The sequence below is a fragment of the Mustela putorius genome, unplaced genomic scaffold (assembly GCF_011764305.1).
Source record: "Mustela putorius furo isolate JIRA1106 unplaced genomic scaffold, ASM1176430v1.1 tig00000275_pilon_pilon_pilon, whole genome shotgun sequence".
Lineage (NCBI taxonomy): Eukaryota > Metazoa > Chordata > Mammalia > Carnivora > Mustelidae > Mustela > Mustela putorius.
This window is the reverse complement of record NW_025421341.1, coordinates 27,160,459-27,183,167: the sequence shown is the minus strand read 5'-3', so window position 1 is coordinate 27,183,167 and position 22,709 is coordinate 27,160,459. Positions and strand designations below refer to the sequence as shown.

Genomic DNA, 22,709 nt, shown 5'->3' with positions numbered 1-22,709 from the left:
ATTTTATTATCTGGTTCTTTCACTGGAGTATACGTTCTAATGGACAAGTGATTTTTGTGTCTTCGGAGCACAGCTGCATGCAGAATGGTGCCTGGCTCATAGCAGGCACTCAATAGATATGTGTTGTTTTAAAATGTCGTTTAGTAGCCTGTCTAATCATCATACTGTAAAAGCCTTGCAAGAACCATGTCTTATTAATCTTGCCAGCGTATGGTCCTTAGTAGGTGTATAATAAATGTTTGTTGAATAAATGAATAAATCCACAAATGACTATTTTGTGAAACATATGTAATTTAAAATTCATTAGCTATCTTAAAAAATAGTGAGAAACAGGTAACATTAATTTTTAAAATATCTAACTCAGTATATCTAAATTCTATCATTTCAACATGTAGGCAATAGGAAAATTATTAATGAAATATCTTTTTGTTTTGTTTCATACTGCGTCTTTAAAATTCAGTGTGCATTTTGCCCCCATATCATAACTCAATTTGTACTAGTCACGTTGTAAGTGCTGGATAGCCCTGTGTACCACACAACTGTATTGGAATTCTTCAATTCATTAGTCAGAATAATACAGTGTTGGGGGGAGTTTGGGTTGAAGAGGGGAGGTCTCCAGAGTCAATGATTTTCTGGGTCCCAATCATGACCCTTTAACTTAGCTACTGATGTACTCCAGCCAAAAGCTACCGGAAACACATTTATAGTTGAACATGTTGGGTTGGTTGCTAATTGGCAGAAGGCATATGATGAGAACTATGAGGCATTGGTGAATGAAAGAACTTATTGTGGGACTTAGGTTTGTATTAGGTGATTTCAGGGAGGGTTTAAGGAAGAAGGGTTTTCCTCTGGACTGGGCTGGATGCTGTTAAAAAACGGGGATAATTCTATGATTGAAGGTTTTAATTTGGTCAAAGGGAGGAAGACTAGGCAGAAGCTAAATCTGTAATTGGTAAAGAAACAGGAGTCGCTCTTATCGGCCAGAATAGAGGGATATTTGTTCATTTTCATGGCTTGAACAATTTCATGTTTTGCTGTGTTTATATATGATTATAGAGTGGCATTGTCTAATGTTTATGTTCCGCAAGAACCAGCCAGCAATGCAGGCGCCTGGCTCAGAGTACCAAGCCAACTCCTGGAGTTCTAGAGCTAGCTACTTTCCTCTTTCTAATAACTGTGCGAGTTTAAGCAAGTGATTTAACTTCTCCATGGTCCAGTTTTCTTGTCTCTAAGATGAGAATACAAGAACACTCACCTCTCAATCTCTTAAAGTTTATTAGCAGCATTAAGTAAGACAATCCGTGTAAAGAAACTGGAATAGTGCCTGGTATATAGTCACCACTCAAGGAGTGTCACTTATTGTCATTCAAGGAATTTAAACTGCCCTATATTTTTTCACAATTCCAGCATCTTGGAACGTCTTCCAAACAATGGCTTCTTAGAATAAACACAAAGTAGTATTATTTCCAGAAGACTCTGGTTTGGGAGACAATTCCTCATCCCCTCCAACTGCTCAATCTATTCCTGGGTAAATGCCTTCACTTTTCAACCTTTATCACTTTTCGCGTCCGCAGGAGGCGCGGTCTGGGGCGCTCCGCAGGCCTTGGGAGTTTTGGGCTGCGCGGCTTCCCCAGGCAATACGGGCCGGGGCGGCAGCACTCGGGAGCTTACGGCGGCGCAGCGCCCACGCGGCCCCGGGAGCCGGAGCAGAACCCGCGCGTCCCCGCCCGCCCGGCCGTCAGCTGATGGGCCGCCCGCCGGGGAGGCCGCCGCCGCCGCGCGAACATGGCGGCCGAGATCCACTCCAGGCCGCAGAGCAGCCGTCCGGTGCTGCTGAGCAAGATCGAGGGGCACCAGGACGCCGTCACGGCCGCGCTGCTCATCCCCAAGGAGGACGGCGTCATCACCGCCAGCGAAGACAGGTAGGGCCGGCGGGTGGTGCGCCGGCCGAGACGCGATCGGGGCGGCCCGTACTCCGCAGGCGACGGGGTGTGGGGGCAGTAGGGTCGGAGGTCTCCCTCTCCGCGTGGGGGCGTCCTCGACCCCCGGGATGGCGCCGCGCCGCTCCAGTCCGGGATCTTCACCCTTTAGCTCCAGACCCTGGTCCCACCGCGCTCCTCCCGACCGCCCCGCGGTCCTACGGCGTACTTCCAGCCCAGGACCCCAGTCCCGGTGCGCCCCTTCAGTCGGGAACCCCCACCGAACCCCCCAGCCCGGGACACCCCCCCCCTTGTAGCCCGGACCCCGGACCCGCCCCTCCAGCCCGGGACCCTCGTCCCCTTGAGCCCCTTCAGTCAGTGACCCCCCCCACCTCGCCTGTCTGTCTCGGGATCCTCACCCTTTCCAGCCTCGCAACCCCGTCCCACCGCGCCCCTTCCAGTGCGGGACTCCCGTTCCTGCTCTCCTTTGTGGGGTTTTGCTTGCTCCTCGAAAGCGTCGCGACCTCTATGGGGTGGGGGTGGGGGGTGCTTGGACCTCGGCGGTCAGTTCCAAGCCTTGGAGCCAGGAGCACTGGCGGCAGTGCCAGGGATTCCCTGCTCTCAGCAGAACTCCGGGGCTTTCACTCTCTTACTTCTCTGCTCTGGGGTTGACAACTCTTTTCGCACAGCACCAGCTCCCTAGATCAGTTATTATTACTTTTTTTTTTACAGCTGCTATTACCATCTGAACTCTTATTTACTACATAGTTTTTTGGGTGTTTTTGTTTTGTTTTGTTTTGTAAAAGAGATTTATCTTTGAAAAGGTTAGATGCTTTTATTTCAAGGAAAAATTTATTTTCCACCGTTAATGGAAAACCAGTATCACTTGCCATAAAGAATTAAACTCATAGCTAAAGCATGTCTCTATGCACCTAAAGTCACTTCTTTCCAGCTCATTGGTCGGCCCAGGGCTGTGTGATTGGATTGAAGACATATTATTTGTATTAAAACTTTAGTGTTTTTAAAACCTTAAATGTTTAAAAGGTTTGTGGCTTTACGGTGGGAATTTGGAGGAAATGACAGATGTTTGCAGAGTGAAATTGTGTTTCCTTGCTACAAGGAGTGCTCTTAAGTGGTGATATTTCAAAAGTCATAAAGGCCTTCTGGAAGATGGGAGGTACTTGCTGTCCCCTTAGAGCTAACAGCATAGTCCAGCCCTCCGCAGTCATAGCTTTTGAAGTACTGTTGAGAGGCCTGCCCTGATTGGGAAGAGAAAACCTGAAGCCTCCAGTGCCTACTTGACCTTTGTATTTTGCTTTTTGAGGCCTTTTATTGTAAGCAGGCAGTAGTCTCTCCAGTTTATTTGCATGTAGCTAACTTCAGAGGAGGTGGGGAGCAGTGGAAAGACCTGGGTGTTGGTGTGCAGAAGCTGTAAGGGAAAGGAAGAAGGGGGTGGGAGCATGAGCCAGAGGGAGAAGAAGGGAACGTGGTGGGGGGGGGGGCAAAGGACACAATAATGATATTTGCATGATATGAACTTAGATGCAGACAACATTTTATAAAACTTAGCTATCTTATTTAGTAAAATACCGTGACTCATGCATGTTGGATAAATTGCTGAATATTTGAGATTACTGGCCAGGAGCAGTGCTGATAAATGTTTTATGGAAAGTGATTACTTAGCTGCTCTGGGACTGAAATGTTCTGGGGGAGCCTTAGATCAGCTCATTTTTTCACTGGGGCACAGCAGGGCCCTTGCTGATGACTGGACCAGATGATGCTTGGAGTCTTGTGTTTTTCATTTGTGTTTCAGGCCCCCTGGAGCTTCCTTGAAGGTAGGACATTTTTGAGCAGGTGCCTTACTTTATCAAATTTATGAAAACACTTGGCAATGGGTTTTTGTTGTTGTTGGATGTGCTGCTGCATCTTTACATTGTCATATATGTGTGCCATCCTCTTCATTCATTCATTCATACATTCATATATTCATTGATTTATAGATTTGGAAATACTGTACCTATTGAGTCCAGGCTTGGGTAGTAGAGCAGGGGTGAAAAGTCACAGCATCTGCCCTCCTGACTTCTGATTCATTGATTTTTATGGCCCTTGACCTGATGGAACCAGCATATTAGGGAAACAGAATACTGACCACCCTTATTCATCAAACAAGCATTTATTAGACATTGGGCTGGATCTGTGGGGTAGAGCGGCAGTGATGCCAAAATCTCTGTTTCCAAAGAGCTGGACAGACCGGTGAGGAGGTGGCCCTGTGCTCTCAGCTTTCAGGGTGTTGGGGAGACACAGAGGAAAGAGTGTCCTTGAGGGCCAGGGTTCAAGGAAAGCCTCAGGAGAGATGTCACTGGATAGAGGAGTGGGCTGTGTGAAGGAAAGAGGGTGCACAGCCCTGCACCAGGCAGATGGAAAGAACAGGATGTGATGAAGGACCACCGTTACATCTAGGTGATCAGAGCAAAAGGTGTATGAGTAGCCATGGCAGGGGAGAGTCCTGAGAGCTGGAGGGCCTAGTGTCCAGTTTTGGAAGGGCCTTCCTTGTGCTCCACTCTTAGGAATTGGATTTCAGTTTGCCGGTTTTGAGGAACCATGAGATTGCAAAGCAGGTGATGTGATCAGAATTTATACTTTGGAAATAACAATGGCTAACCTTTAAGCTTTTCAGTAGCTCCAAAATTCAGTGTATTCTAAAAGTCACAGGTGGGTTAGTTTGTTTGTTTGTAAACTGGGCCTGAAAACTCACTGGTGCAAAAACTTGGCCTGAAGAGACTAGACTGTACTCTTTATTTATCCCATGCTGTGTGAGTGCTCATGCATTCTCCTGCAGAAGCAGCCGTGCATGTAACCTCAGGGGTTGTCCCCAGGCCCTGCTGGGGGTTTTTGGAACAGACAGTGGGTTTATGCATCCCACTGCAGTGGGCCTTTAATGTTTAGGAAATGGAGGCATAAAGGATCCTGAAGTCACTCCCCAAGGCCTTATAGCTAGTAAGTGATTGGATGAAGATTTGAACCCAGGTCTGATTGGGAGGCTCTGGTTCTTTCTGCCATCATCCAGCTGTGTGTTTGGGCAAAGTGAATCCAGGCAGTATCCGTCACCGATCGACTGTTCCAGCAGCAAGTGTAAAATGCTACCTTTTGCTATGATTCAATTATCCTTCCTTCTTTTAGTTTTTTTTTTTTTTTTAGACAAAGCTTACACCTTTCCTGTATAACTTCTGCTTTAATGCTCAGAACACTAACTCTTAACATTTAAAGTAGGTTCCAGCTAAAGTTAATTCGTTTTATAAATGCTGAAAGCAGCGGGAACTGGCTTGAGAGCATTTTGAGAGGAAAAGTGAAAGATATGAGGGTCACCTGAAGTTAGTGTCCAGTTTTCTAAACTAGGCCAGTGGTTCTCAAAGAGGGTGGTTTGGGCCCACAGGGCAGTTTGGCAGGGTCTGGAGACCTTTTGGTTGTCGCAACTGGAGGAGGGTATTGCTGGCATCTAGTGGGTAGAGGCCAGAGATGGGGCACAACATCCTGTAAAGCGCAGGAAACCAGGTACCTCACGAAAAGAATTACCAGCCCCAGATATCAGTAGTGCCGTGTTTGAGATACCCTGGGTTGGGCTTCATGTAATTATTTATCTGGTCTTTCTCGACAGTGGTTCTCAAACTTGAGCCTGTATCAGATTCTGACACTGAGGCTGGGGTGGGGCTTGAGAGATTGCCTTTCTTCCAAGTTCCCTGTGATGTTGATGCTGATGCTGCTGGTCCAGGAACCCCACTTTGAGAACCACTTTCTATCAGAGTTACTTGTCCTGGTGCTTGCCTGTGTAGGCCCACTGGGGGTGAGCACTGTATACTTTGCCTTCTTTTCTGTCAGTTTCTGGGCTATATTTACCTGGAGTCATTTATATGTACCCATCGATTTCCCATTAAAACCAAACTGGGAGGGGGCACCTGGGTGGCTCAGTGGGTTAGGCCTCTGCTTTCGGTTCAGGTCATGATCCCAGCGTCCTGGGATCCAGCCCCGCATCAGGCTCTCTGCTCAGCAGGGGCCTGTTTCCCCCTCTCTCTGCCTGCCTCTCTAACTACTTATGATCTCTCTGTCTGTCAAATAATAAAATCTTTTAAAAAAATAAAAAATAAATAAAACCAACCTATGTACGACAAATCTGAAAACACACAATCCCCTCAAAGAGTGTTAAACTCATGTGGAACACTGAGCCTAATTCCATTGTACCTGGAGTCACTGGAAATGGTTTGGTCTGTGAGCTTAGGGGTCTGATCCGAAATGTTGGAGTTCCTGTACCACAAAGGGTTAACAGAAAATGGGAACTCCTCTCTTGTGTGCATTCATGTAGATTTTGTTAGAGTCATAATTACCCCAAACTCCTTTGTCACACTAGACCTGAATTGGTGTTTTTAACTTTAGTTTGCAATTGTCTGAACTTGGGAACTGCTGTTTTTCTGCTTGCCGAGTACGCTACGTTTGTAAAGCTTAAAAAAAATAAAATAAAATAAATTCTTGAATCAGTAAAATAGGACAGACTGTCTCTCTCTCGAGTCAGGAAACTGTGAAAGTAAAAGTACTAACCTGAGTGGTCAGTTTAGGAACTTGAACTGCAGCAATCATTTTCCTGAACAGAAAACGAGACTCAGCTTTCTGAACAGAACTGCAATGTGGTTAGACGGCGAGAAACGCTTTCCCTGGACACATTTGCCTTTTGAACTTTTTCTTTTCCTACGGACTGCACCAAAAATTTCTTAAGAGTCAGTGGAAGGGTAGAATTTTTAAAAGACAAAACTTTATGATAAAGCCTTAGAAGTAAGGCAAGGCTGCCGTCCTGCCGTGTTCGTGTTTGGAAGACAGTTGGAGGATGAACACGCTTATGCCCTTGCATCAGGGTCTGGGGGCCATGATCGATTTCTGCTAGGAACTCAGTTTCCTGGCCACAGTCAAACAAAGGCAGATCTCGTCTGTTTTGGACGTTGCCCTTAGGCTGGTAATCCCTAACAATTAGAGAAATCCAACTTTTAACATATATGGGTACATCTGCGTTTCTTACAGCTGTTATGTTGACGTACTTGCTTCCTTTTAGAAACTTCTAAGCATATTAAGGTAGTTTGAGGGGAAAATTACATATTTACTGACTGTTCACATGGAAGCAATTTTGAATCAACAACTTGATTTTTAAGTGTTACACTTCAGAGAAAGCCTGGCATAGCTGGAAGCTGTTGGCTTTTACAGAAACCCGGAGTGTTAACTGCTGTGTTTTTGTTGTCACACAGTGCCTAAAAGTAGACTCTTTGATTTGTGTTAGAAAATAAAATGAAGAAGCGAGAAGGCAGGAAGCATTTATTCCTCTGTTGTCAGGGTGGCCCTTTACTGTGAGGATCACTTTCTTTTTATAGCATAGTCGAGAGCGGATTCTGGATCAGAATGCCTGAGATTGAATCCCAGCCGTGTGACCCGGGGCGGGTTCCTTATTCTTTCTGTGCCATAGTTTTCTCATCTGCAAAATGGGGGAAGAATCTGCCTCGAAACTGGGTTAATTAAGATGCAAAGTGCATTGAACAGTGGCCAGCGCAGGGAAGGCACTGTGTATGTGTTGGCTGTTATTATTTCCCATGGAATTATTTTAATCTCATCAAAAGCTAAAGAGTTTGCTTTGCATGTGTATGTGTGTAAATAAAAAACATTCTGTATGAAGTAGCACAATAACAATCTGGGGAGTCACTTACAAGCCCAAGTTCTTGTAACTGTCTTTGAGTCATGTCTTCTCATCATTTCCATCTTGGTCAGGAGTCATTTCAGTCATGAGTTTTCTGTTATAAAATCTTTGCCCTGCTGTGTTCGGGGGCCCCAAGACCACCCATCAGTTCATTGATTCATCAGGAGGACTGCTAGCATATGGTCGTCCTTACGGCCATAGTTTATTACAGCGAAAGGACATAGAACAGGTGAAGGAAAGGTAAGGGGCGGAGTCCAGAGGAAAGTGGCTTGAGCTTCTGGGAGTCCTAACCCTGTGTAGAGTCACGCAGAAAGTGCTCCATTCCTCCAGCATTGACTTCTGACCACACATGTAAAGTATTGTCTCCCAGGAGGCTCATTAGCGACTCTGTACCCCTGCTTTTAGAAACTTCTCCCAGATGGAAAGCAAGTAGGCGGTGGTCTCTCAGCTGTTAGTTTGAAGGAATCAATAAACAGACCTGGTAGGAAGAAAGAAGCGTGGAACAGAATTGGAAATGAGGCTGCTCTTCCTGAGTGCCTCAAACTCTGCTCTTGGGGGGTTAGTTTAACCTTGTGTTTCGAGATGTGTAGAATGGATAGAGTTTGGATAGAGTTTGGACTTTATTTTTCCCCTAAGTTGAAGTGTTTAATGGACCCTCTGTTGACGCCTCCTGCCTGGAGTGCTTCTACTGCTAGAGGTTCTGATGGCTCTTTAGCCTTCTTGGTAGCACAGAGGTCACCAAAAATCATTTTGATGCTAACAGTGAGCAGGTAACAACAGGAATGGTTCCTCAAGTAAAAAAGAAAACATGTGCAGGTAGAAAACCATCCGTCTGACTTCTGGAGAGGCATTCCTCATTTAAGAGCTGCTGGACGTGCCATGTAAGTGGCCTTCCTCTTGGGATTAGAAATCTGCCTATGACAAAGTCAGGAGTCCAAGCGTCATCATCACGGGGAGTTAAAGCTGTTCAGAATTCCTTTCCTAGACTGTAGAAGGAGATGGAAATTTAAATTTTTCTCAGCCAATCTAATTTTCCTTGGGGGGAAAAAATGGTGGTTTCCTTGCCTTTCTGTTAAGATAGTCAGTTCAATAAAAATCTAGTGTTTCCCCTTTTTGTTACCAAAGGAGAAAGGCCTCTTTCCACAGCAGGAATGAAGAGGGCAGAGTTCAGGAGACTTGGCTGAAAGGAAACTGCTATTTACTTGGTAAAAGCAGACTGCACTGATGACCATATCCTTTTCCTTCTCTTGTAGGCTAGCATCCTGATGTTAGAGAAGGCACTGAGGCTTCCAGAGTTACACTTGGTGTCTGTAGCCCTGGAAGGTAGTTAGAGTAGGGAAGAATATCCTTTGCTGAAAGTAACAGAAATGTTTGATGATTTATCAAGACATGAAATAGTATCAGCAGTCCTAAAAGTGACTGGGAAATCAGATTTCCTCAAACGTAACTAGTGTAAGAGTTTAAAAATAACAGGACTTGGGCTTAATTTGTAACATATGCTGTCCTCTGTATTCTGTGTTTAATTGGTTAATTGAGTAATCTTCGTTTATCAGTTTATAATGTAAAAATGGTTGAATTGCTTCCATTTAGCTGTTTTGGGATAATTAGGGTGTTTTTTGAGAAATTTAAAAAGGGGTGCCTGGGTGGCTCAGTCATGTGGGCGTCCAACGCCTGAGTTTAGACTGGGTCTTGATCTCAGGGTCATGAGATCAAGCCTGGGGCACAGCGCTGGGTACTGAGCCTACTTCAAAACGAAACAACAACTGGTTTTAGAAATGCTGATGTGTCGGTCTAGACAGAATTTGGCCTTGTGATTTTACCAAAGCACTGGTGTGCTTTTTCAATCTATTTATCAAAGTGTGGGCCTGATTTTCAGGTAATCGTATTGGAAAATAAACTGTATTGAATCCAGATGTCTGTCTCACGGAGTTTTAGGTTTAAAAGTGATACTGATCTGCACTCCCACAAGATGCTTTCGGGTTGGAGAGCCATTGCTTTGGAATCTATCTTCATTCCTCCTCTTTCCAGTTTAAGCAGATGAGGTTTTATAAATGCTTGTGATTTCCTACATTTTCAACTGGCTTTTAATGAGTGTTTATTCAGTACTTTTAAATCCTTGATACTCAGTAAAGGCCATATGCTATTTTTATCCTTCATTTTAAGGTCAGAATCCTAAGTATTCTTCAGAGTATTTAGGGGCACCTGGTTGGCTCAGTCAGGTAAGCGTCTGCCTTTGGCTCAGATCATGATCTCTGGTCCTGGGATCCAGCCCTGTGTCAGGCTCTTGGCTTGGTGGGGAGCCTGCTTCTCCTTCTGACTGCCACTCCCCCTGCTTGTGTGTGCCTGCTTTCTCTCTCTCTCTCTCTCTCTGTCAGATAAATAAATAAAATCTTTTTTAAAAAAAAAAAAAAAGGAGGGTATTCTATTTTTGGAACAGATAGCATCGTATCACTAAGTTATTGCTATGAAACAAACCACTTCAAAATTCAGTGGCTTAAAACAGCAAGTACAGTTGACTCTTGAACAACATGACTTTGGACTGTGCGGGCCACTTCTGTGTGGATTTCTTATAGTATAGTACTATAAATGTGTTTTCAGTTTGATTTTCTTAATAACTTTTTCTCTTCTCTAGCTTATTTTATTCTAAAAATAAGTGCCCATTGACTGATGAATGGTTAAAGAAGGTGTGTGTATGTGTGTGTGTGTGTATATTTTTTTATATACATATGATGTATATAACGGAACACTGGCCATTACAAAGAAGGAAGTCTTGCTATTTGCAATGACATGGTTGGAGCTAGAGTGTATTACGCTGAGCAAAATAAGTCAGAGAAAGGCAGATACTGAATGATTTCACTCATATGTAGAATTTAAGGAAAAAAACAGATGAAGATATGGAAAGGGAAAAAAAAGAGAGGGAAGCAAACTGTAAGAGACTTTTAACCATAGAAAACGAACTGAGGGTGCCTGGAGGGAGGGGGGTAAGGGGTGGGCTAGATGAGTGATGGGGATTAAGGGGCCCACTTGTGATGAGCCCTGGGTGTTGTATGTAAGGGATGAATTCTCCTGAAACCAGTATTGCGCTGTATATTAGCTAGAATGTAAATGAAAATTTGAAACAAAACCCAAAATACGTGTTAGTCAAGGGAAATTTTGTTAAGTCACTGTTCCTGTTTAGCATGGAAGTCAGGATTTCTTTGTACCAAATAAGAGCTTCGAAGTTAGACCTAGACTTTTCCACACTCTAGATTTGTTTGGAGGGAAAAAGTTACTTAATTCTTCATGTTTCCTTATTGTTTAGAGATTACTGCTTTGGAGGATAAAATGTAGCATTTTCTAAAAAGGGTTTTTTTTTTAAAAATTGTTCTTTATTTACCATATAAAAGCTGCTCAGCTTTGAATTATTTACTTTTGTAATGTTTTGAAATGTGAAATTTTCATCATCCTCTGATAAAAGAGCAATAAAATTGGACAAAACAACCAGACAAACTGATGTTGGTTTGTTTGATTTTAGGACTTTGACTCTCCTTACTTTTGCTAAGTATAAAATGGAGGTCTTAGCTGTCGTCATTGCCATGAGGATATGACATCATGTTCTCAACCGACAGTAGCCTTTCTTGGATCCCGATGTGTTTCTAGAATATACGAAGTAGCTTTATCTGCCATTACAATTCACTTGCTGTGAACTTAGAAGAAGTCAAGCAGGGGCACATTTATCATGAGGCACGGTGTGTTGCCTTGTGTCTTTCAGGCCTTGTGGCCCTGAGTCTTTTGGGGTCTTCTCTTTCCTGCCTTTCTGCGTCTGATTCCTTCACCCACCTGTGCCCCTTGCTCACTTCTCCTGGCGGCGGGGGGGGGGTGACATTCTCAAGGTTGTGTCCACATAGCACTTCTAGTCCTTGAGTCCCAGGCCGTGGGTCCGTGTCTCCTTCTTAGCTCTGGGCGTGTGTGGCCCTCTGCAAGGACCTCCTCCAGGCATCAGATCCCTGACTAGACTTGATGGGGGTGCGACAAGCTCCAGACTTCAAGGCCTCACCGGTGGCAGGAGTGTCTGTTGAAGACAGAATCTGCCTCAGAGAAGAACTGTCAGGGAGGGATGACCAGAACCTCTTAGGCTCTGCCTTACTGAAGAGAAGTGGCTGCAGCCTGCTTGGAGATGCCTCGGATTCTAGAGCCTGCGCTCGCCCTGGAGCGTCAGTCCGAGGCCTGTGTCACTCCTCAGCCTTGTTAGCTCCTGTTGGGAGTGATTTAACGGATGCATTCGTAGGGATTGCATAGTCTTTGCGTTTATTTATTGATTGATTTTTAAAATTTTATTTACTTAAAAGAGAGAGAGCCCAAGTGGGGTGAGGGGCAGAGGGAGAAGCAGACTCTCCGCTGAGCTGGGATCCTGACTCGGGGCTTGATCCCAGAATCCTGGGATCAAGACCAGAGCTGAAGGCAGATGCTTAACTGGCTGAGCCACCCCAGGGGTCCCCAGTCTTCACATTTAGATAGCTGCCTTGAAGTTGAACAGATAACATCCTTGAGTGCCTGAGGGCTCGTGAAGAGTTGTTTAATGGTTCGCTTGTTCTTCTGCTTACCTAGTAGAGGTTGGGGACCCTGGAGTTCTCCGAGTCTCAGGGCTCCAGGACCTCCCCCTCTCCCCGAAAGGGAGCCGAAGGCCTCGATCGGCTGCTTCAAAGGCGTGTTCCCAGCCTAATTACAACAGTTAGATACATCATTTTACATTATGCTTTTTTTTTTTTTAACAAAAAAATGAACATTTCATAACATTTTCTCATGGGTTCATAGTCTTTGCAACTATTTTTTTTAAAGATTTTATTTATTTATTTGACAGACAGAGATCACAAGTAGGCAGAGAGGCAGGCAGAGAGAGAGGAGGAAGCAGGCTTCCCGCTGAGCAGAGAGCCCGATGCGGGGCTCCATCCCAGGACCCTGAGATCATGACCTGAGCTGAAGGCAGAGGCTTTAACCCACTGAGCCACCCAGGCGCCCCTTTGCAGCTATTTTTGATGACTGCGTAAGCATACTAATTCAGTAGCTTATCTGAACTCATGATTTTCAGAACTATTTGTAATGGTTATGTCAACTGTTGAATTAATATGACATTAATCCATTTCATTATTTAACATTTTCCCCCAGTTTTTACTCCTCGGAATGATGCTCATAGGAACTTTTTAGTAATGTGTGATTCTTTTTTTCCTATTAAATAATTTCTTCAGACTCACTTGCCAAGTGTGGAATTCCTAAATCACTTTCTGTTGCCATTACTATTAGTAGGAGTGGTAGCAGCCGTATTAGGCAGGAAATGTTTTTCTCAGTATATGGAACAAATTCTGGCCAAAGAGTGAGTTCCGATTTACAGCGCTGTTAGAAAATTATGAGAGCCCTAGAAATGGCATTTCTGTTACTGTTTTCACTTGTTCATTTGCTTAGCCCTCCATGGCGATACATTTTAAACACATTTCAGTCAGAAATACTTAAAATAAAAATTTACCATCCAGCTTTGGCTTCTCCTTTATCTGGAAAACAAGCAGATCATCCACCTAGCTGAAGGATGACAGACAGATGAAGTGATGGTCGCGGTGGGCATCCGGTGTGATCAGACATGTATCACATGACCGTCTCACATAGAAACAGCTTTTCTCACCTACCCTTGGGAAATACTGCAGCTAGATGTAAGCCCAAGGATCTCTAACAAGGAGGGCACAGGAGATCAGTGTAGGTAACAGTAGCATGGAGACCTCTGGAAAAATTTTATGTAGGCTCTGAAAGAAATGACACATTTCCCTTCTAAGTACCTTTGGAAAACTATCAGACTATTGTTTTAAAATAACTTAAAAATAGAGCCTGGCAAAGGTGAACATGTTTCTAAGGTTTTGGTTTTAAGGAAAGACTTTTTTTTCAGACTGGCATGGTCTTAGAATCTCAAAAAAAACCCATCCATTATAAAAATGGCTAAAATAAGCAGCAAGCAAAGCATAAAAAATGAGTTTAGGTGAGTGAGTGTAAACTTGTCAAAATATTAAAGGAAAAGTTAAGCTGTTATATTTTAATTTAACTCAGAGAGACTGGTTTAGACATTCAGCTAGGCAGAAAATAGTGGTTTTTAATAGAAATAAAACAATATGATCTTGATACTTGGTGATCATATAGTCTATTAATAACATACTGGAGTTTTTAATAGTTTTGTCCTGTAAATGTTACTAAACTATATTATTGTGTTGCTCTCAACTTAGATTTTACTTCCAGTTTACTGAATAGTAATTTTTTTTTTGTCTTTCGAATTTGTTGATTTTTTTTTAATAAGCAGCCCAACTTAAGCCTATTACAACCATTTATTACCCAATCAAGAGACATTCTAAACACAATACAAAACAAATTCTTATATTATTTAGTAGAAATTATACAACTTTGTTTAATACGTTGGTTCTGGGTAGAGTACTGGAGTGTTAGGTGTTAAACTTAACATTGTTTTGATTTAGTCTTGGAAATGGGAGATTTTAGCATTGTTGTGGAAGGAGGGGGAAGAGCGAGGCTTGAAAAGAGATGGGACAGAATTCCAGGTAAAAGATGTGAATATGGAGAGGTAGAGCGGACTATCAAGGTCAGGTGCCAGTTTTGGAACTTGATTCTCAAGCAAGGATGGTCTTCTCTCAGCCCGGGTGTAATCGATTTTCAAACGAAACATCATGTGAGATAATTTAAGCCCTGCCAGTTTCTGGTGTGTCAGCTGGACGCAGACTAAATTGTAGTACTAATGTTTGTCCTCCAAAGGAAGTAATACTGTGTTCCCAAGATGCTGGTGTCTGGGTAGTTTCTATGTTGACCTTGGGCTATTTTATATATCATTCTAAACTTCATGAAATAAAAATTGGACTTTTCAGGGTTAGGTGACTGGATGGCAGAGCTGACCTTTAGGGTTTCGCACTCACGGTCAGCTTCTCTGCTACTGAGTTTTGCTCTTCTTCCCATGAGGGAGAGAGCATGTGCCACTGAGTCCTTCTTTGAGCTGCCTGTGTGTTTGTGAGGATATGAAATTACAAACTACGAAAATTAAAGGTCCCTTCCTATATGCTTTTTTCTTATCTCTCGTTTAATTTTGCATATGAACTTAGACTTTTAGAACTTACTGTCACAATACAGGTACCTTGAAAGAAAGTCTGCCTGATTATCCTGCCTTGTGAACCTCAACACATAGGAGCTTGTTTAATGGTGCTCAACTGAAGAAACTGGGTTTGGTATTCTTGGTGTCATCAGGTAGATGTCCTGTATTAATATCTGCTTGATTGCCAACAACAGAAGTAACTCAGGCTGACTTAAGCTATTGAGAGTGTTTCTGGTAAGGATGCTGCAGTATCTGCCTCAAAGAACAGCAGACTAGGGAAATAGCTCAGTCTAGGGCATGAGGGCCTTTTACCTGGACCCTCTTTAGATTGCTTCTGCTTCTTTTAATAGATTGACTTCATTCTTTCCCTTTTTTTTGATGTGCAGCATTCTGCATCCAAATTAGAAAACAGTATGTGACAAGAAACAGTCGTTTCAACTATCAGAGATACTGATCTATTTTTCTCTGTCCCTGTTCCCAGTTTCCCCAGGGAGGAGCTGATTGGACCAGCTAGGATCAGACTCCCCATTTCTGGTCTAGCCAGTTGTGATCAGGGGTGGGATGTGGAGAAAGTTGGTAAAGGTTCCATTGTGACCAATCAGCAGTGGCTGGCAGCTGGCGTGTGGTACACATGGCTTCTCCTAGCAGAGGCCTGTATCCAGTTCATATACAAAGTAGTCATTTGCCCACTCTGCTGCTAGGTCCTCCTATTTATTTGGATGAATGAAGGTCAACATCTAGTCTTTATTGCAATCTAATTATATACAGTAATCTGTATAGATCTGAACTGTAGTTGGGTCAGTCCTGACAAATGCATGTACTCATGAAACCAACTCCCCAGAGCCCTTATCATTACCCTGAAAGTTGCTGCAATTCCCTTTTGTCTTCCTCCCCTGGAAGCAACACCATTCTGATTTTTATCCTCATGGACTAGTCACACTTGTCTTGAATGCCAAACAAAATGAAGACAGATCATGTCAACATTTAGACTTACGTATTTTAACTTAAGGTGCGGAGATTTAATCAGTGCCAACTGTGTATGAGAATCTGCGTTGCTGTTAGAAATCCTAGCGTGACTGTGACGGAGCTAACAGTCAGGGGCCTTGGGATGGGTGGGACTCAGCACAGAAGCAGAGTCAGCCTGTGTGGGGAGAGGCAGTGAGCATCCCCAGCACTGGGAAGAGGAAGGGACCTGGAGCTTTGAGGAGCTTCTGCGAGTGGAGTAGGAAGAGCCCTAGTGTTCCTTATTGTTCTTCTGACATGATAAGCCAGAATATTAAACTTTGGCTATTTTGGTCATTTGTCATTTTCCTGCCTGTGTGCAGGATTTCCTCATCTCCCTATGCGGGTTCTGATGAAAGGAAAGGCCCAGAGACCTGGCGTGGGATGACTTCCTCCCCCGGGGCAGGAAGACCAGGAATTATCGGGAACCAGCAGCAGTATGGGCTCTGCACATCTCTCCCGGTTCTCCAGAAGCGTTCTCTTTCTGTTTATGTCTTCTGCTCCCCTCATTTGGCTCAGATGGCAGGCGACCAAGTTTGCATAGTTTGTTTTTTACTAAGAAAAGCAGCAGTTTTCATCATATATTTTTATATAATAAGATTTTCCATATTATTAAAATTACTTGAAATTCTGACTCATCGCTGCCACGTAACTTGCCATATATGGGCATAGATGTGTAGCTAGATATGGTGTGTGTGTGTCCGTGTGTGTGTGCCTGTGAGGTGCGTGCACGCATGGTTTGTATATAAGGTACTGTGTGCTTTACTTGCGGGTGCTGCTGTATTTCCCTAATTTGCCCAACTGATCGATGTTATAAGGTCAGTTGGGAAACAGGATTGAAAATAAAGTAAATAATTATATTTCCCTGGAGCACAAATGGGATGAAGTTGCTAAAGACTGCTCTTCCATTCTTTTCTCTCCAGAACCATCCGAGTATGGCTGAAAAGAGACAGTGGTCAGTACTGGCCCAGCATTTACCACACCATGGCCTGTGAGTAGCAGAACTGTTCTCGCGGGAAGTATGTCTAATGCCTTTGGTGATTCAGAGTTCAAAGTGCTTGATTAAAAAGTGCTACTAGAGTGGTGCCTGGGTGGCTGTCAGTTAAGCATCTGACTTTTGATTTCGGCTCAGGTCTTTATATCAGGGTTGTGAGATCTGCTCAGCAGGGAGTCTGCTTGAGATTCCCTTCTGCTCTCCTGCACCCCCCAACAAAAATAAATAAATGAATAAAATCTTTTTTAAAAAAAGTGCTACGAGATTTCACAATGGGTTTCTTAGTTGCCTAATACTCCAACAGACTGTGCTAAGCTGCAGGAAGACTCCTTTTCTTTTGCAAAGGAAGTTAGGTCTGCTGGCTTACCTAAAGCTGACTTGAGCAAAACTAAAAAACAAGGAGAGGCACGGGGAGGGGCGTCCGCCCCCAGGTTTTCCTTTGTTTTTGTTTTGCCAGCCTGTGTTCAGAATGACTGTGTGCTTGGAAGTGGCCGAGCCTAGCACTAAAAAAGAGCTGTGTACTCCCATGCCCTCATAACCCGCCTTCTGCCTTCTGCTCACCCTTTTCACAAACTGAGAGATTGCGTCTGAAGTATAATCCATTCTGCATGGAGAATTTTCTCAGTAGTTCAGTGGTTCACAAAATAAATCCAGAAGATAAAGCTTTTGCACTGCGATTTTAAAAGAGCCCTGAGAGGCAGTGACATAAAATCACACCGAAGTTCCAGCCCTTCCTGCGGATATGAGCAGCCTTGCCATCCGTCCCTGCCCCTCCTTCTCTTCCTCCTTTCTTGGAAAAAAAGCCCTGGGCAGAGTCCTGGATGCCCCTGGGCCCACTCTGGAGTTGGGCCCTGCTATCCCAAATGGCCACATGGAAGGCATCATCGCTCCTCACTCCCCCGTGTGATGTTGGTCCTTAATGAGGAATTTTCCTCCGTTAATGGTTTTGGTGTTCGGAAGACCCCTGAGGAAGAGAAAGGATTTGGGGCCTGCTTGATGCTTGTTCTTCTGAAGGCTGTGGTCAGATCCTCCGAGGAAGAGAGCTCTTGCCGTTTGTTTGCAGACACTGTGGACAGTGTTCCCAGCTTTCTCAAAAGTTCATTCCAGAGGCAGTAGAGTGTGTTACAAACACAGAACAGCCAGTTCCTCAGCAAGTTCCGAGGAATCCGTCTGGGTCGTCCTTCGGAGCGCCTCCTTTCTCGGCCGGCACGCTCTCCTTCCTGCATCTGTCCCGGGGCGCGCACTGTTCGGCTCCTGTGGTCGCACTCAGAAAAAATCAGAAGTCGATCAGGAGTTTGATTTTTCCTGCCTTCCCGGGACAACTTGGTTAGGCTGCGCACCTCTGTCTTGGTAATTCCGCCATGAATGTGAAGACTTTGTGGGCTGCTGCTGTAACGATAACTGTTGCAAAGGAAGATCCAGAATTCTATAGTATGGCCCCTCTGAGAAGACCCCCTGAAAACCCAGTCACAACTTACTGTGCCAAGCAGTAGCACTTGCTGCCCACGTCCACGTGGACTGCGGCTGCGTGACCTTGCTAACTCTCAATGACGATGACCCTACGTCTCAGTATGTGCACTCATAGAGCCCGTTGGACAGATTTTCAAATCAGAGTTTGATTGTTTCGGACCAGGGCAGAGCACCTCTCAGACTGATAAGCCCTTCCGTTCAGCGGCCTAGGGAAGCGTCTCACAGCTGGAAAGGAAGTGCTGCCAGTGCTGGGGAATGTTCTGTCATCTTTGTGAACAGTCTTGTTAACACTGCTGCTCGTATTCCTCCTTTTCCTCCATTTCTCCGCACTTAGCATTTTGGGCATAGCTTCATGTCCTTGCGTCCTCGACCTTGGAGTTCAGGCTTTCTGGAATAGAGACAGAGATGGATTTTGTCCTATGTTCAGTTCACTTCCTCCTCGGTTTATGTTTATCCCAGAGAGTTCGTACAGCTTTGTACTTGCTGTCTCCGAATTTAGCAGAAGTGTGCACTCTTCCATGGCTTTTAGGTCTTGGGCTCACGGCTTTGGCTATCTCAGTTGCCATCCCTTGCTAACTTGGTTTAAATGCTTCCCCGCCCCCGCCAGCCAAGGCAGCTCCCCGAATGCTGTGTCTGGAAGGACCAGCAACAACTGGAAAGAACAGGCATAGCGTCTCTGTGAGTGGCCGACTTCCATATGTTTGCACCTGAACATATTCAGCTTATGGCTTCCAGATGCTTCCCTCCATCTGGAACTGCATCACTGCTGGGACTGTACGAACGCCTCCAGCAGAGAGCAGGGTGAATGAATGATGAGGAACGATTGTTTTACAGGGACTTCTAATTGAAGATGAGTTCAAAATATGCGAAGTGACCTGTTCTAAAAACTATCTGCAGATTATCCAGTTGAGGACATTTTAATGACAGTCTACCAATTTAAACTTTTTCTTGTGATCTAATAGAATGACCATTAAGCCAGTCCTTAGTATACTGCTCTGTGTGATTGAGTTTTTTCATAACTTTACTTCTTGTAACAAAAATAAATTTCAGAATATGCTTTAGCTGAAGAAAAATGGTAACCCCTAGTTTCTGTGATCTACTGTATGACTCCTGCCTATTTTTTATAATACCATTTTTATGAAATCACACAGCTCTGCAAGGTAGATGATTTTTACACCATTTGGTGAGTGAGGAAACTGATGCCAGAGGTTGAGTCAGTTGCTTGTGGTGGGAATTTTATCCATGCCCATCAGACTCCAGAACTGTGCTGCCTGCCAGAAAAGGGTCGACCTGTAAATATCTAGACGTTGTGGGCCAAACAGCCTCTTTGGCAACCACTCAACTCTGCCATCATAGCGAGAAAGCAACCTTAAACAGTACATAAACGAAGGAGCCTGGCTGTATTCCAAAAAAACAGAAATAACCTTTATTTATGAAACTCGAGTTTTAAGCTTATGATTTTGGATTGCAATGATGCTTTTTTAAAAGGTCACTGATTTGAAAGATGATGTGTGTTCTGTGTGTTTATACAACTATGAATATCTAATTTTTTTTTTAATGAATACCACTTATCTCATTAGAAGCTTCCCTTCTAGGGAAAAATGCCAGGACATCTTTGGATACACAGCAAATAAATTAGGGAAGCTTTTTCTTCCCCCCACACTGTGAGAATTCTCTAGCCTCATAAAACTACTCAGCACATTGTAAATTTTACACAAGAGGATGTTACATATTTATGTATAGTTTGTTATAGGGTTGGACATAAAAAGAATTGAAGAGAAGCTTAAAACTAAAGCATTAAGATTTTGTACCAACCTAAAAGTAAGCAAAATGGTGACAATGAATCAGAAATCACCAATGCATGTTTATTTGCCAAAGATAATTTTATTATTATTATTTTCTAAAAGAATTTATTTATTTATTCATGAGAAACAGAGAGAGAGAGAGGTGGAGGCAGAGGGAGAAGCAGCTCCCCCATGAGCAGGGAGCCCGATGCGGGACTCAATCCCAGGAACCTGGGATCATGACTTGAGCCGAAGGCAGACGCTTCACCAACTGAGCCAGCCAGGCCCCCCCAAAAGATATTTTCATGATAGTTATTAAAGAGTACTTTAGGGGCACCTGGGTGGCTTAGTGTGCTAAAGCCTCTGACTTTGGCTCAGGTCATGATCCCAGGGTCCTGGGATGGAGTCCCACATCGGGTTCTCTGCTCAGTGGGGAGCCTGCTTCCCCCCACCTTTCTCTCTGCCTACTTGTGAGCTCTGTCAAATAAATAAATAAAATCTTTTTAAAAAATAAAAATAAAGAATACTTTATATGACAAAGATACTTACACCTTTGTGGTTATAATTCTTAAACTTGATCATTCTTTTTTAGAGAGAAAGAGAAAGGGAGAGGGAGAGAAAGAATTTTAAGCAGGCTCCACACCCAGTGTGGAGTCCCCCACGGGGCTTTATCTCATGACCCGAGATCATGACCTGAGCTGAAATCAAGAGTTGGACGCTTAACCTCCTGAGCCACCCAGACACGGATTCTTTATAGGCTCCCGCTTCGGTGTGGTGGGTGAGGGGTACATGCTTCAGTCACGTGTAATTGCTTCGTGTGCAGACAGCTGCAGCTCCTCCCTCCCAGTGGGGTAGTTCTCTGAATGCACCTGAAAAAAGTCTCTTCCCGTGATCTGATCGTGCAGCTCACCGTGTTTTTGCCTCCAGGTGCAGTGGAGCATTGTAGTTTACGTTCGTCCTTCAGTAGAAAATGTCAGCCCTTTGTAGAGAGAAAACTTGAACCTGTTTTCAAGTGGTCATGTCACTTATAAGCCTTTTTTTCTTGTACTTTTTTATAAGAAGTGTTACCTTAAAGTAAACTCAGGTTTGTTTCATGGTATGTATTCCCTCGCGGTTCTCCTGGGGTCAGTTAAACTTCTTTAGGCTGAAATGAACCCAGATATTTCTTTTTCCACATGTTCCATTTTCCAAATCACTTCAGTCTGATTTTGAGCAGAAGGAGATGTTGTAGAGTTTCCCCTTTCTGAAACTCATTCTCTGGCCCAAGCTTTCTGGAAGAAAGACAGGTAGAACCTGGAGGGGGATATGGACGTGGGAAGAAGCAGGTACTGTCCCAGGCACTTAACACTGCTGCGGACAAAGAACATGTGTGTACTCACATGTATACCTCCCATGTACACCTCACTTCCTACACACTGAGGTTGTGTATGTCACGGGAAGGGGAGCCTTTCTTGACCCTTCAAGAGAGCACATAATCCCAAAGTGGCTTGCCCCGCTTGCTCCCATGTACAGTGGGATAGGAATTCTGGTGCTGGGAAGCCCTTTTCCACAGATCCAGCCTCTCTGTAACCCCTCTGTTATGGGGAAGAGGGCATGGGGCCAGGTTGGCCTGCTGAGTTTGGGTAACAGGTTCCTCACTCTGAGCACTGGCCCCCACACTCTTGCAGCCTCCAGGTAGGAGTTTCAACCAGATGAAGCTTCATGCTGGCTCGCTGCCCTCAAAGTCAGAAAAATAATGTAGAAGATTTTTTGAATTGGTATTTTAAGCTAAAACAACAGAAAGAACTTGAATAACATATTCCATTTACATCATTATTTTCTCTAAAACAGTCTTACCCTCTTGTTTTAAATGTAAATTATATAGTAATGTATTTTAAACAATGACTCAGAATGCCTAGCTTTGCTCGTAACACGGTCTTTGTCTTTCCGGCAGCTCCTTGTTCTGCTCTGGCTTACCACCACGACAGCAGACGGGTGTTTGTGGGTCAGGACAACGGAGCCGTAATGGTAGGTCGCTTGCAGAGCACTCTCGTTCTACTGACCCCCCTGTGTTCATGCCTGTGGACAGTTTTAATAAAGAACAGTGAATGCCTGATTGTTTGGCATAACAAAATGTTTAATTCAGTATAGATACAAGGCTGAAAAATGGATTAATTTTCATTTGTACTTCTTTTTACACAAGTCATGGAGTTCAGAATGCTTGGTACTCAGCCTTCATACACTGAATATATGGTCTGCAGCAGCCCTGTCCTTGAACTACAGGGAAGCAGGGCAGGCACAGTGGAGAGCCTGTGGGTGCTGGTGTGTTTGTGTGTGTGTGTGTGTGTGTGTGTGTGTAAGTATAAGCAACAACGGAGCGGGACGAGAACAAGGTCAGTGACTAGTTATCCAGCCGACAATTCCTATAACTCTTTAAGGCAGTGCTTCTCAAGCTAACCCTGGCGAAGGACCAGATAGTTAAAAATTCAGTTTATTATAGATTGATAGATATTTTTGTAGGTCTAATCGGATGAGACCGAAAAAAGAGGCAGGTCACTCCACATTGCTGGGTGGCAGTTTTAATGAGCAGGGTTGCTTACGTACAAGGCTTGTCTTGAGTGGATGCAAGACGAGTAAATCTCTGTCCCCACTCACCAGGGTCTTCAAAGTTTATGTAGAGGCCTGAGCTGGGTTCAGTCTTGTATATCATCCTGATCGCCCT

General features: G+C 44.1%; 1 protein-coding gene across 2 annotated transcripts in view; it reads left to right on the top strand.

Annotated features, from left to right (window-relative positions):
- Positions 1-1,565: 1,565 nt before the first annotated feature.
- The window catches only part of WDFY1 (WD repeat and FYVE domain containing 1), a 42,351-nt gene continuing 21,207 nt past the window's right edge, over positions 1,566-22,709 (top strand). The window contains exons 1-3 of one of the 2 annotated variants that reach the window (XM_013061572.2): positions 1,566-1,922; positions 16,684-16,751; positions 21,942-22,015. In XM_013061572.2, coding sequence (XP_012917026.2) covers positions 1,746-1,922; positions 16,684-16,751; positions 21,942-22,015 — 319 coding nt within the window. In that variant the 5' untranslated portion in view covers positions 1,566-1,745. The remainder of the gene's footprint in view (positions 1,923-16,683; positions 16,752-21,941; positions 22,016-22,709) is intronic. The other variant, XM_004762910.3, reaches the window with a different exon arrangement.